This window comes from Cyprinodon tularosa, unplaced genomic scaffold (genome assembly GCF_016077235.1).
Source record: "Cyprinodon tularosa strain WSP-4 unplaced genomic scaffold, ASM1607723v1 ctg47, whole genome shotgun sequence".
Taxonomy (NCBI): Eukaryota; Metazoa; Chordata; class Actinopteri; order Cyprinodontiformes; family Cyprinodontidae; genus Cyprinodon; species Cyprinodon tularosa.
Window position 1 is genome coordinate 1020759 of NW_024039196.1, and position 15895 is coordinate 1036653.

At 35.8% G+C, this 15895-nt stretch overlaps 1 protein-coding gene across 1 annotated transcript in view; it reads left to right on the forward strand.

Annotated features, from left to right (window-relative positions):
- The first annotated feature begins 4811 nt into the window (after positions 1 to 4811).
- The window catches only part of pth1r (parathyroid hormone 1 receptor), a 79749-nt gene continuing 68665 nt past the window's right edge, over positions 4812 to 15895 (forward strand). Inside the window, exon 1 of the mRNA XM_038301590.1 lies at positions 4812 to 5996. Within this exon, the coding sequence (XP_038157518.1) occupies positions 5928 to 5996 (69 nt within the window). The 5' untranslated portion in view covers positions 4812 to 5927. The remainder of the gene's footprint in view (positions 5997 to 15895) is intronic.

A 15895-nucleotide genomic window follows, 5' to 3' on the forward strand; every position in this document is an offset into this window, starting at 1 on the left:
ACATGTTTATGTATTTACAATAACAGCTTAGTTTCTATGAATAACTTTGGATTTTTCAACATTTCTGTAACAATTAAGTTTCATTTTTAGCTCATCACGCTAGCACATGACCAACCTAATCAAAATATTTTTTTTACGCATTACATCTTTGTTCTAGGATGCCTGGTGAACGAAGTGCAGGTGCCAGGAGACCCACAGTCTGAATCACAACTAACATAACTATGGAACATATGTTCTACCCCAAAAGCTGTTATAGAACTGGACTGTTTCTTTAGAGAAAGACTGCTGCACACTTGGTGCACAAAAGAATGCAATTACAGGTCTTTCCTTTCAAAAGCTGTCTCGTTTCCTAAAGGCTTTATACTTATTGCAATTCCGATGAAGAAATAATTTTTACATTAATGTTTTTATTTGCACAGCTTTACCTATTACCACAGCTTGTATGAGCACCAATTGTTTTAATTTGTGCTCTTGTTTTCACATTTTCCTGTTCCTCTTTAAAAATGTATATTTGCTGTTTTCTTTTGTATGTGCTTCATAGATATTTATTCTTGTATTAATATATACCTTTATTTGATTTTTTGCATAGATGCTGATATATATGAATTTTATTGTGTTCTAATCTATTAAAGCGAGTATAAGAAGCTTTAGTTGAAGTTCTTCATTTGAGTTCTGAGGTTCCTTTGAGAGGCCCAAGTGAGTGATCTGTCAAAGCAACACAAGATTTTTCTGAAGAGGATGTGTTGACCCAAATACAACTCAAAATAGCTCCCCATGAGGTGTTTTGGGCCTTGTTTTGAGACAGAGGACAAGTACTGACCCTAACATTCATGACATTTCCAGAGTATAAGTCTGGATATGAGCAAATGGAAAAGGATGGAAAGGGGAGGGGGCATCTCTCCTTCAAATCCTGGGCTTGTTTTGACAAGAGATACAGGATAAAATATTGTAGTCTGTTCAGAAAAAAAAACATTGCTATTATTAATGTATTTGTTTGTATATTGATGGAATATAAAAATATCTAGAAACACAATATAGAAAAGTAAAACATATGCAAAACTAAACAACTATTTAAATGAAATAATGTAATGACAAATATATTCCTGGGAAATGCATTGGTTTTAAAGTTGGACTAATTGCAAAAAAAATATTACATATGCCCATTGAATGGGATTAGTACTCAACAGTGAAGACTCTTTACTGAAAGAAAAGCACAGCCAAAGTCATTTGAAATTAGCACAAATGGCAACAGATGGAGCAAAAAGATAAAAAAAAAAAAAAATCTCCCAAGTGTTTTTGCTGTCATGACATGAACTCAAGCCAAAACTCCTGGAAGATTGCCAATTATGTGTATCCAGTGTAATGTTCTCAAACACATTGACATCTGACTCTTCTTAGAAAATAAAAATGCAAGACACAAAACATCTGCATGGAATTGGATTTGTGATGATAGCCTTCAAGAATCTGAGAACAAATTCCTTGCCTAACACTAACAGGCTGGATAATAATTAACGAGTATACTACTACATTTGTTCAAAAGTTGTCTTTTAACAATGAGCTCTGATGGAGTTTATTGCACGTAACATCTATAAACTACCACATAGCCAAAATATAACAATGATAGATTAAATACTAAAAATGATTAGTGATAATGCATAGGGAATAAGACAGATAAAGATATACAGACTTCTGTCTGTGCAGTGCATGGTGCCTGAAATCATGGGGAATTTGGGATGGTGGATATTAATCATGCCAGATGGATGTCAAGGATCAGAAGCACAGTGTGTCTGTGACAAATATGATGGTGCAGGCAGGAGCTATAGTAATTAGCTTAAAGGCACATTTAACCTTCTTGAGAAACCTTTCAAAAGAAGGCTGAAAAGAAGAAGACAGACCCCTGTATACAAATTGGAAATTAAATGGATATGTCATGTCCACAGTTTATCTGTGTTAAATATCTGGATATCATTTAGATTCTCAGAGACCCCTTTTGGGTCATCTTCTGCTTGGTAAACAAGACAGTCATATTTAAGGTAAGATACCATTTAACAACATATGCATAGCTGTTTAAATCTATAAGCGCAATATGAGATTATTATTTTACCAATGAAAAAATGTGTTTCAGATATAAATGCATTTTCAGTCAAGCTGTGTAAATAATTCTAGATATATAATTCTTACTAGTATATATTTAGATTTTTTTCTTTCTAAGATTCATTTTCTGCTACGAAAGGGTAATTTAGAAAATGTATTATTACAGGTAGGTCAAGGGGTGTGATTTTGATCAGGACGAATATTATTTTGTGATCTACAAATAGAACAAGAGAGAGGAGTGCTTTTATTAAATGTAAAAACGGGCGTGCAGGTGGCACCCCTCTCTCATACCCCCTTTCCTGTCAGCCTACTGTCAGAAAAACGAGCCACCAGTGCCGTAAAAACAAGAAAAAATACAATAAAATAAAGAAATAAAATAAATGTAAAAATGGCCTGCCATAGCCCCTTCATATAAACGACCACATTAACAGGAGCAAAAACCTTCTCCTTCGCCATCTTACTCTCATTTGTAGCTGTAGCTGTTTCTCTTTCTTTTAAACAGTTTTTTCCTTTTTTATATTTTTTATATTTTTATATATTTAAATCTCTAGTTCCAGTGGGGTGAAATAGGCACTTCCTGTTGCATGTTGTCATGGTTACCTGTTGAATGGGTGCTACAATGATAATGGCTTTTTATACTTGTTGTGCATGCATTTAACTCTGAGTAGACAAAATTGATTATTAAAATTGATTGACTAATTCATAGCAGCCAGACGTTCTCAGTCATCCAGGTCATAGTCATTCCGTAAAAATTCAAAAAATATCCACTGGACTTGGTTTCCAAGATTTGAAGACGTTTCGCCACCTCTCCAGGAAGCTTTCTCAATTCAAATGTCTGGATCCGCAGTGAGTTTGAGTCTTATACTGTATAGACAAAGCCTTGTATTGCTTGGAAACATGCAAATGGTAACCGATGAATGGGTCGTTTGTTTCCATTGTTAATATCTGTAATATCTGAAACCTGTCTATGATTCTAAGGGTTGGTCATTAAAGGGGGGGATTGCCGTTAAGGGGGGATTGTCTTCTGTAATAGCTGAAACCTGTCTATGATTGTTAAGAGTTGGTCGTTAAGTTAAGATATTGTTGTTGATATGTGTGGCTTCGAATGGCATTAACCTGTAGAGATGCTGCTTCCAGGGCTGCTTCCAGGGCATTATCTAAGTTCCCATGTTCCCATGAACCTCCCTGTCGGGTTGCTCGTCATCTTCCACTTTATCTAGGACTGAGCTGCAGTGGCAGCTGTCTCAGCAGAGACTCCCGGACATCCCTGGCCCCAGATACACTGAAAAAAATGAAACATTGGCTCAATTTAAAAAAATTGAGGTAATCGATCACAACTAATATTGTAGTTTCATGCAATATAAATAATCCATTTGATTTGACCTGAAATATTTAACTTCATGTAAACTAATTTCTGAAGGTTGAACCAAAGCAATTATTTCAGATTTTACTAAATCAAAATAAATACATTGGTTTTATTACTATATATAAATAATATACTTGGTTCAACCTGAATATTTTAAATCCATTTAAACAACTTTTGAATATGGGAGCAAACTATTTTTTTTTAGTTGTCTGAAATAAAAATTAAAAAATTTAAAGTCATCATAATGTAATGTTAACTTCAGGCCCTGACAGTGACCCAAAAATCCTGCCACAGTATAATTTCAAATGACCTGTTTGCCGTTTTCGAATTATTATGGTATTGATATTCAACATTTAAATGAAGTTCTTGTTTAATATTGACCGAAAAATATACACCGCAGTTCTTGCTGAGCTCATGAGACTGAGCTCAAGCTTCGCGGCTCCCACAGACACGCATCATGGCGGCTAGCTTCCTCTCCAGAGCTCCGGTGACCCATAAAACCTCTGCTCGGCCTCTCCAACGACAACCATAAACATAACTAAGAAAGTTTAGTTTAATTGAGCAAACTATTTTTTTAATTCATTGGAATGAAAACAAACACATTCAATGAAAAACAGCTTTGTTTCACTTTTTTCAGTGTACCTTCTTCAGCTCTGCTGGGAGAAGTCAGAGACACTACCAGGCCAGCCAAGAGACATAGGCCCAGGGATATCCACCGGGCTTTCTCCCATTGGGACGTCCCTGGACATCTCCCAAGGAAGGTGCCAAAGGAACATCCAATGTAAGAGCCACCTAAGCTAGCTTTTTTTCTTTCAATTTGGTGGAGAAGCGGCTCTACTCTGAGCCTATCCTGGATGACCAAGCTACTCACCCAGTCTCTAAGGCAGTGCTAATTCAAGTCACTTGTATGCTGATTCCTTTTTGCTTCATTCTGTGCATCGGTTACACAATTAAGTATATTACAATTTTTAAAAAAAAGAAGAAAGAAATTATCCAGAGAACTGTTCTAAACGAAAGTTATTTTTGTTTTACACTTGTGTAAACAAAATGAAAAATAAATCTGTCTAAGTCTTTTAGGATTTACCACATGCTGCCTTATCCTCTGCATTATGTTACTGTAACCAAATCCAACTGGATGCAACTTTTGAGAGACTGCAGGGGGAAAAAGCGGTTTGGCAAGGACCCTGCGATCTGTTGAATGTGGAGTTTGTTTAGGAGTGAGAAAATATGTCATTTCGGGAGTCGTGGTTTATTCCAACGTAAGAGCGGGCGCACCAATGAGCGGCTTTCACGCTCCACCCTACCTGCCTCCTTCCAGCCCCCATCCCGCTTCCCCTTTTCCATCCACATACTTACTACTAAGCACGACCTGCCGCTTTGCCACATCTGGACTGGAGACGCTTCTAAACACGCAAAAAACTTCAACTTTTCGCATTGACGCTGCGCAAAACCATTAAATTCATTCAGGCGTTTTTGCGCTTTAGCCTATCTGTCCGCTCAGATGATTTCTTGTCTCTCTCCATAGTAAGTAGAGATTCTTATATGTAAACTGGCGTTTCTGTATCCTCCTGGGTAAACAGAGCCACGTTTGGCAGTTTCATATATTCTATGTTAGGCTGCCACGCTTTTCTACACATGATCTGCCACATTTAAGGGTTGATATTGAAGGCGAGACATCTGTTAAGTCTAGACACGCAGATTAAGATCATTTATATTAATTGTTATTCATTTCACAGTCTGCTCTTGTCGTATCATTGTTAATATTTACTTTTAAACGCGGAAAGTAAAGCCTGTCTGTGATCTGAATGAATGCGTTGATGGTGACATAAGTTGTGAAAATCAGCAGACACCGTTTATGGAATGATATAAATTTTTTGCTTTAAAAAAAAATAAATAAAAGAAGAAAATTAACTTTACAGCAAAACAAAACAAAAACACATTATGTTTATCTATTTATGATTTTGTCAGATCTGGGAAGAAAAAAACTGGAAGAAACCAGAAGGCGCAAAGCTCCATACTGAAGTGTTTAAGTTAGTCTGCGGGGAAATTTAAAAAGACCGAAAATACAGCGTTGGTTTCTTCCCTACAAAGAATCATTTGAACTTCCCACCGCAGAGAGAGAGAGAGAGAGGGAGAGACATAAATAGTTCTGACATGTGGATGTAATTTCAGCAGAGAGAGAGAGAAAAAAAAAAGAAAAAAAAATACAGATGCGCAGAAATAAAGCGAGCGGGCTGAACCGGAGCATATAGTAGATTATAGGAAATTAAATCGAGGTTAGAGCGGGCGATTACATAGTTATGATTTCACAAGCCGCCAGGAGCGTCGACCGGCCAGATGGAGTGAAAAGACGCACCACGCTCCACTTTGAAGAGAGTTAAGTAGATTAAATAATTGCTTTTCGAGCTTCATCAGCTGCTTGCTTGAAGGACTTTCACTCTTCGAGGACGCTGCCAAAGGTTCAGGAATGGGATCATCTCTGCAGCTCTACAACCTGGACTTTCTTCTCATCTCACTCCTCAGCAGTCTGTGCCTTGTAAGTCATCATTTATTGTCTTAAGCGTAATTAGTGTCCTTTTACTGTGATGCTGCACATGTAAAAGCATGGAGGTCCAGATGTGCTTCCTCTGCACAATGACAGCTTGTCAAACACAGAGAAGGTAAACTATCAGCTATTGCATTTTTCCACATGTGCTTTGCACTGGGAATGTTGAGGAGCATTCATATTGATTTTAAGGGTTCATCAGAGAGCCACACACACTACTAATGTTGTGATTGGCCTTGATTTCTTGTAAATTTCATCATCATGTTTGGGTGTGTAGTTAAAGTCACTTTCCCCAAGAATTATAAAAGGGAAATTGGCCTTTTTTTCACATCACCTCTGTGTCATTAGCTGAGTCTGTGTTGCATGTCACAGTTTCATCAACCTGTGTTACAGTAATTACAAAATATTCCAGGCAAACAATTACCATCCATTTCAAGTTCATTGTTGCATTTAATTTCATTTTACCTCAGTTCTGTACTCGTGTGCACGGTCTAATTTAGTCCATGTTCTCTGAGCTAGAGCCAGTTTTGGTGTCCTTACCATCAAGTTTGTTTTGCCTTTGCAAATTAAATGAGACTAAAAGTATGCTACGTGTGAATTTTAAGGTTTATGTGTCTTGTATAGGTTCTTTGAAAGCATAGTGTAATTTAGCAAAATATCTTCAGCTATAAAAAGAAAAACTCATGGATGTGGCTGTGTAAGATGGTCACTAAAGTACTTAATTAACTAAGACTAGGGTGGCTAAAGCTTGCAGTTGTGATGTCTGGTCAGAGGTAATTTTATTGGTTTCATATAGTTAAATTATCTAATCTGATACAGACTTCTGTTTATTCACTTTAATTGAAATACAGGATAAAACATTAACTTGTTAAGAGAATCAGAAATCTGAAGACCACAACAATATAAGCATCGCGTAAAGTGCAGCACAGCCTGTGATACCTTACAGTGGCTTATCTTTTTGAATTTTCTTGAATCATGGCAACAAATGTTTATAACATCCTCAAATCTTACATGCAATTCAATTAGGTTATAGATTACAAGATAAGAAAAGATAAACATTAAAATTTTCTTTGCCAGTTTTTTCTTGCAATCATCATCATCTACTTTGAGGACAAAATGTTCTCTTGCTAGCAAATACTTCACATGCTGATGAAAAGATAATCTGTTAGCCACTAAAGGTGTAACTAAACCCGTTATAAATGCATAAAGCTGTCCCAGATGGATTTTGAAAATGCCACCAAAGTGGGCAGTGCCATAAAAGCAATGTGTGGGGATGGAGAGGTTTAAAGTCGTAGGGAAGTCATATTTCAAATCAATTTCAAATCATTCTGGCTTAAACCTGTATATAAATGTACCCTTTATCAGACCAGATTGTCCCAAAAGTAAATATATTATTATATTATTATATATTTTATATATCTATAAAAAAAAAAAATCCTGTCTTAAAGTCTGTTTTTTTTTTTTATTGTTATTTTATGCAGGCCAGTTAGTTATACGTCAATCCTATATCAAATGTCATCTGTCAATCAAATTTTTACGGTCATTGAATCTTGATTCATATGTCACAGCTAATATACGGAATGGTTGAAATAAGAATAATTAATCATTGAGTAAGGCCCCCAGTTTTTTTCAGCAGCAACTCACAATTATTTAGCAAATCCATTAACTGTCAATTATATTTTCAATTAATTCATTAATAATCGATTGCAATGGTTCCTTAAAGAAGTTTTTTTATGAAATCAAACCAGGTCAAACTAAAACTTTCAATACTCGATAAATCACTATTAATCCGATTATTTGTTTCAGCCCTAGCTATTTAATTTATATAAGAAGCTGTACACTTTTACCTATAAGAACATATAACTGCAGTAGCCACATTTTAGATTAAAGAGGTCTGCTCTAAGACAATTTTGGGACAATTAATGTAGAGTTGTATGAATTTAGACGAAAACTTCAAGATTTATTCAGTACCGTAAAGATAGCGTCCTTAACATCCAATTTCTACTGTTGATTTGCAAAAAAAAGGATGTATGGGTTTGTTATCCTTCAAACTTTTAGTTGTGATACAGGTAAAGCTTCTTAAAAACTACAGCGAAGACGTTGAAAGCAGCATGACTATTACGAAGCTTACTGCAGCTACAATTTGTCTGATCACCACTATAAGTTCAGTGGGTTTCTGCTTTGCTTTTTACATAAACACCTGAATCAAAAGAATGTAAAAAAAATGTAATTGAAATGATAAAAATTTTATAGTGTGGATAATCAATGTATTGCTATTTGAACAGCTGTTTAAATAACTTGTGTCCCCAGTTTTTGTCAAGAATAAAGATTTAATTTAAATGCAGTGATGCAAGGAAACTTTGACATATTTACTCAAGGTTGTTATGCTGTGAGAATCTTAAACCTACCTATGCCTAGTAATCACACTCTTGTTCTGTCAAGCACGTTCCCTTACTCATACAATAGCTGAAGGAGGCTCGAGCCCCTTGTTGTGTAAAATGTATTAAAGGTCTCATCTGACTGACTTCCAATTGTCAAAATGTTTAATCTCTCCAGCAGGCTTGATTAACTGTTGTAAGGTTTGCTTTAACCAAAGATACCATGACTTGTAAATGCCTTTTTTTAAATATTGTCATAGCTGTATCCAAAAAGCCCACTGCACATGCACACACCGTGTATGCAGTGCAGCACACTGTGTTGGTTTTGTGTGTTTTGGCTGAAGCTGATGTGCATTCAACAGGCAGTTCGCCCAGGCTCTGAGGTACAGTGCATTTTCCTAGTGATGTGGTCCATCACTGTGCCGCAGTGGACCTCTGGGCTCAGTGGCATAGATGGCAGAAGAAAACAATTAAAATAAAACTGTATTTATAGCTGATTCAACATTAAGTCACTAAAAGGCTCTGTCTGTGAATGATGTTTACCCATTTTTATGTTAGGTGTTTGCTCAGTCTTTCCCTCCACCCAAAAAAAAAAAAAAAAAAGCTGTGGCCATCTAAACTTAGAGTGGACAGTCTGGCTTTTCAAACATGAAATAAGGCTTTTTGACTTGAAACATCTTGTAAAAATGCAGGAGTTTTCTAGGGGCTCAGTATTTAAACTCATATTTTTGGGTGTTGCACTTCCAACATATTAATTGATCATAGTAACCATTATTGTGTTTTACACCTCAGCAGGCAAGCAGCTGTGACAATCAACAGATCAAGTATTAGCTCACACCACCTTTGTTCGATGTGACAGGCTGCCTTACTCTATTATTACATTTATTAGGAGGAAGCAGGGCTTTCAGAAAGTCTTAGCAGGGATTTAATTTCTACCTCATGACTGTGTTTTCCTCCTTGATGACTTGCATGTGTCTGGATATGCAGAACGGATTTGTGTCTGCTCAATGCAGCCAAGCATTATGTCAAGGTTCTGTAGACAAAATATTGTGGCAAAAAAGTCAGTTTTGCTGTGTGGTGGAGAAAACCTATATTTTCACATTTTATTTCATTCATTTTTCTTCCAGAAAGTTCCACAAATATGTTAGAGTTGCATTGCTGATAAACAAACCAACTATGATTTTCACAATAATCCACTAGTGAAATTAATGCACACATAATTAAAAATACATTATTGAAAAAAAAAAAGTATTTTTCTGCATAATAGTACCTTCAATGTTGATTGATAGGATAATTTGTATACCCCAGGATCGTGTGTGTGGCATACAGTTTTACCTTAGTGAGTGCAAGAAGAAAATGACACAAACAAAAAAACTTTAAACTACATACTGTACATCTATACTCCTCATAACCTTTTCAATGTAATTTTATCCATCCCTGTCAATTTTTTTTACCCAGGAGAATTTCATAATGCAGATTACAGTGCTGGATAATCTCTTATCAGTCTGTCCCTGGTAATTAGTGCCAGCAAATATTTTCTCACTAATTTACCCAGTGGTTCATTTGTAAAATGGGTTTCGATATTGAAATTCCTTTTTAAATGCCTCAGCTGAAAGCTAACATGACTTATGCAAAAACCTGTTCCAATCTGTGTGTTTATTTGCAATATGTGAATGTGTTTAAAGGGGTAAAACATGAAATATCCTTGTTAATGTTTCCCCCTTGTCTGCAAGTAGAATGTGTAAAGGAAGACTTAGTTTCACTATCTAGAATTAAACATAGCATTAAAAAGAATTTTTTCACATCTTTTGTTATTTTACCATATTTAGACATAAAGATTTTTGATATCAACTTTTGGAACACTGAACATTTCTACTGATATAAGCAGAATCTTTCTCATAAAATGTAATAAAAATACTTTTCTGAAGAGGAATAAATCAGGACAAGACATATAGGCTAATTATAATCATATTTTGCAGGTGAATATGGTTTAGGCTTTGTTAATCAGTATTTTCAGAGAGATTTGTGAAGTAAAAACCACAGATATGTTGCTTAGTGCGCTCCTAACTGCTAAAGGTATATCTATAGCTGTCAGTCTTTATTAGGTAGATTGTTGTTATAATCTTTGGCTACATGTACACTGCAGGCAAATGTGACCTAAAAGCTGATATTTTTTTTGCCTATATGTGACATTATCCAAATTTTTAATCAAAGTCAAATAGCAAAATTATAATCTTTTCACTTAAAAAAATATTAATTTTGCCACTTTCACATGTACTTAAAGGAGAAGTTCGGTTTTTTACACTTTAAGCCCATTTTCTGTAGTGTCCAGGATGAAATCGAATGATCGACACCAAAAGTTTGACAATTGCTCCTGTCTCTGCTTTTTGGCTCATTTAGAATCACCCCTGGCTGCTTTAGAATGGCTAGCATAGAGCATGTCCGATAATGTCCTTAAAACAACCTTAAACGTTCTTTTTTTAAAATATGCTACTCACCGGGTCGTCAGCGCTGTTCAATGACGTTCCAAAAAAAGTTTCGTAAAGAAAAAACGTTCCTGTAGTGTTTTATTTAGCATTTTGTAAATCCCATTGAGTTCTGTAGGAATAGTCAATATTCCGCTGCCACCGGAAACGGAAATGGGGCCTGTTTACACAGTTGTAGTCTTTTCGCTTCACTCTGTGTACTCCGACGTCGAGGTGCTAACGTCTCTGTTAAACACTTTAAAAAACTCTGAAAATGGAATACGAAAGGTGGATTCTTGATTCTCGACGTCGGAGTACACAGAGTGAAGCGAAAAGACTACAACTGTGTAAACAGGCTCCATTTCCGTTTCCGGTGGCAGCGGAATATTGACTATTCCTACAGAACTCAATGGGATTTACAAAATGCTAAATAAAACACTACAGGAACGTTTTTTCTTCACAAAACTTTTTTTGGAACGTCATTGAACAGCGCTGACGACACGGTGAGTAGCATATTTTAAAAAAAGAACGTTTAAGGTTGTTTTAAGGACATTATCGGACATGCTCTATGCTAGCCATTCTAAAGCAGCCAGGGGGTGATTCTAAATGAGCCAAAAAGCAGAGACAGGAGCAATTGTCAAACTTTTGGTGTTGATCATTCGATTTCATCCTGGACACTACAGAAAATGGGCTTAAAGTGTAAAAAACCGAACTTCTCCTTTAATTGCATACGTATCTGATGGATCTTAAACCGTCTGTGATTTGTACAGTTCTGTCACATTATATCAGATTTTCATGTTATTATCCAGGCTCTGACAACTCATTCCTAACGACTCATCTCTAGCCAAGCAGTCACTGCTCTGCAAAACCACATTGTAAATTGTTATGCCCTTTTTTCTAACCTTTCTTTGTCTTGTTATGATGTGATCATATTATTATCTGCTCCCATTGTTCAATAACTTATAATAGGGACACAGAGATGCCAACATTTGTTAGGACTTCCACGAGGAGTTCCCTGTTGTGTGATGTCTATACTGTCCTTCTGCACATGTGGGTTGGATATGGGCTGGGAAACAATCCAAAGAGTATGATAGTGACCACTATTATTAAGTAGTCTGAACAACAATGCAAAAAAAAAATCTTAATCAAGCTTCAAGACATGCAGTGTGACCTGCAGTCTGGTAATGAATTTACAATTATAGGATTTAAAAACAAATGCAATAATCTAGGAGAGAAGACAGCAAAATGAAAAAAGATGTCTTCAAACAGACTAAAATGTTGGCATGGGACTTATAAAAGGCTCATGCATGTTCAATCCTTTGATTTGAGTACATTTCTTTATAATTAGTATATAACTAATTTAATTCCCAAGGAAGATGGTGAAAACCAAAACACAGGAAGCTATAATCTGGAAGAGTGGGATTTAAGGCCATGCATTTTTGCAGCAGGACCTGGCCAGCCCAATAATAAATTATACGTAATTTATAGTGTGTTTCAGGGGGCATTTAGGAAAAAATTGAGACAATCTGTAAAAGACACTAAAGTTATAAAACCAGACCCTTCAAAATGAAAAAAGAAACATATTGGTAAATCCTTCTAGCTTGGGTGCCGTTTAATGAAGCAGGCTTAACAAACTCAGATCCAACTCTAAATTGATCTAGCCTAAGGCCCCGTCCACACGAAGACAAACCCTGGCCTAAACGCACAAATTTTTCACCAAACCAGCCTCTCATCCATACGAAGCCGGCGTTTCGGGGTCTGTATACGATCTTTTCTTTATTAAGCCTTCAGAGTGGGAAGATTTTGAAACGCCGTTTTCGCGTTTCCATCTTTAAGCTCTAACCGCATTTTTTTTCTTACACGCATGCGTCATAGCGTCGCCTCTAAACACGCATGCGCGACACAGTATCACAACAACAATGGCGCCGTACTGTGTTGAATGGTTGCTGCTCATGCTACTCACCCTGCTGTCGGGCTTACAACAGAATCTTCTTCTTCTGGAATATCTCCAGGAAGAACAGAGCAATATAGACGACATAGTTCAGCACCTGAAGTTGACTTAACCACGAAAATGGACCCGCAGGGCCATTTTCCGGTTTTCCGGTTTGGTTGTTGTATAAATATTACTGCACATGCCCAACATTTCGTTGCCTGTTTTCGCCTATTTTTGCTTTGGCACCACAGCGCCACTTACAGGCCTGACATACATTTTGCATTCGTGTGGTCGATCACATTTATTTTACGTCTCCGTCTTTACGACAAAGGTTCTGGAAAATATTAGCTTTTCGTGTTCGTTTTGACTTCGTGTGGACGGGGCCTAAGGTTGGGAACTCTGAGTTGAATTGACTCTAAGTAAGTCCACGCAGAGTTGAACAGGTGCGTAATAAGGATAAAAAGCCAATGTCAATGACAAACAATGACGGCAGGTAACAGCAAGTGCCTATTTCAATTCAATTAAATTCAGTTTAATTATATAGTGCCAATTCACAACACATGTCATCTCAAGGCATTTTAGAGTTTCATCCCAGTTGATCTAGAGATTTCATTGAAGAAATAAAAAAAAGAGAGAACTTGTTAAAAAGACAAAGAAACAGCGCTACAGCTACAAAGGTGAGGAAGATGGCGAAGGAGAAGTTTGTTGATCAAGGATTCTTTGTGATCAAAATCCCACTCCTAGACTGAACTGTAATAATATATTTTCAAAATTACCTGTTTTTAGCAGGAACTGAATTTCAGAAAAAAAAATTATACTATTAAGAATTAAGTTTTATATTCCGTGAAACATTTTCACATTTAGTTGTTCTAGCATGTATTAACATGACTGAAAATGTATTTATGATATGGGGATCAAAATTATTTTCCAGACATCCAGAATGTTTATTCTAGATGTGAAGAATGTAATTTTCTTTGAAATTGTCACTTTGACAAGGATTGATTGTGCCAGTAGGCTCAGTAGATTGGTATCACTGAATGAACCCTAATCCTAACTCTGATCTAACTCCTGTGGAATTATTTAATCTATTTAAGCCTAATCTGAAAATAAATTCAGTAGTTCTTCTTTTAGTGTAACAATAAAGAAATAAAAAAGTTATCCACGTCTCGATCATATTAAACAAACCAAGAACAAACTAATGCCATATCCTGTCAACTGAGTTTTAGAATCCTCTCCCTATAAATATTTAATTCTCTGTGAAATTGCTGATTATTCTTTAATAAGACCCTCGTCAAACGGACATGCAATGTTTGTTAAACCTAATGGGTCTAATTCACCTAGTGAATGTTTTTTTCATAAACAAAACTATGACAATCTATTTGCAAGCTTAATTGATTAAGCCCCAAGTCAAGTAACACTGGCGTATTTTCTTAAAGAAATATCACTGGAACTATTAAAAATATAGGTTTTGTAAATCATGTCAATGAGTGTAATGGTTTGGTCTTTAGATTACCTTTTTACATTAGAACCAAAACCTTTGCTGCATTGTATTACAAATTGTAACAACTTATAATGGATAAAACTATATTTGAAAGAAGTCAATATATTTGAATTATGTTGTTTATTTAATACCTATTTTTTATTCTATTTTGTATTTTATTTATGGGAATAAATTGTATGCAATAAATTTGATGAATTGTTGTAAATAGGGCTGGGAATTAATTGCATTTGTAATATAATCGCAATTTAACAAAACACAATTTTCAAATTGCAGAGGCACTCAATTTTGGTCATATTACATTTAAAGGAAAAGTCCGGTCAGCAAGGAATGATCAATGGATTATTATCTATACCTGAAACTAATACATTAGCAGTGAATTAATTAATTTAGCGTTAATCAGTAAAAAAATAAAGATAATAATTTTCATCTTGATCACTGAGTCTGGGTCCGGCCATTTTTAACCAAATATAGAAACACCTCACTTCTGACATCTTCCGGCAGTGACGTCGCAGTGTGGTAATCCTAGTGCTATTCTCCCCGCTTTACAAGCAAAATCAATGGGAGCTACTAGACACACCTGCAATCAACAACAATTATTTTAGATTTCAAGAGGCCTTCACCTCTGAAATTTACGAGAGCTATAGTTAAACTGACAACGCTTAGGTGCATGGCAGTTGGATGTTGTAATACATCGGCTAAAGGTAAAAAAAAAAATGTTATTTCACCTTCCTCCAAGGACAGGTTCGTCGATGGATTGCCAACTTGAAGAGACCTTCTGGCCAGAGAAAAACATGTAATATGTAGCCAACATTTTTAAGAAGAATGTTTTCAAGATAACTTGGATAATAACGCGTTGTGACAAACACCAGATAGAGCACTGGGACTTGCTCAACAGCCGATACCGCACCGTGATGTCACAAACTGGTAGGTAGCAGCAGTGTTCTCTGAAAAAACATGGATGTCACTTATCCTTTATTGAACAGTATGCAATAATTTAATATTTAAAGTACTTTCAGAAGTTTGAATTCTGAATATGACCAAACATTTTCTTTAACAAAATTAAATAGCTAATTTTCTCCTTCCAGCCCTTTCAGTCGTAGTAATATGCTTAACATGGGTTTGCAACAGGAGTGAAGAGAGATGTGCAGCTAGCATGCTGATTCATTCATAAAAGTAGAATTTAGCACTTTTTCTCACAAAGGTTACAGTGAATCCTGCAAGAAAGAACTCTAAACAAGAAAGCTTATAAGGTCAGAAAGAAACATAAATCCTGTAATAAAATGTTGACATGATTGTGATTAGTGCAATGTACAATTAAAATGAAATTACTATCACAATATTGGTGTGAAATAATCAAATTTTAATTCCTGGCAAAATTGTTCAGCTTTAGTTGTAAATAAGTTTAAGCTAAACTGAACCGTGAAGTAAATGGACTGCAACAGGCTTCCATTATGACATTAATTTCAGCAAATTTATTACAAAGATTTGGCTCCAGTTGTGAAAATGCAGTGTTTATTTTCTGTTATAATGAACTGCTTTTTGAGCTTATTACTATCAAGTCAGCCAGGATTTTTTTCTGTGCACTTTTTTCTTCTCCAAAACCCATATTCTTC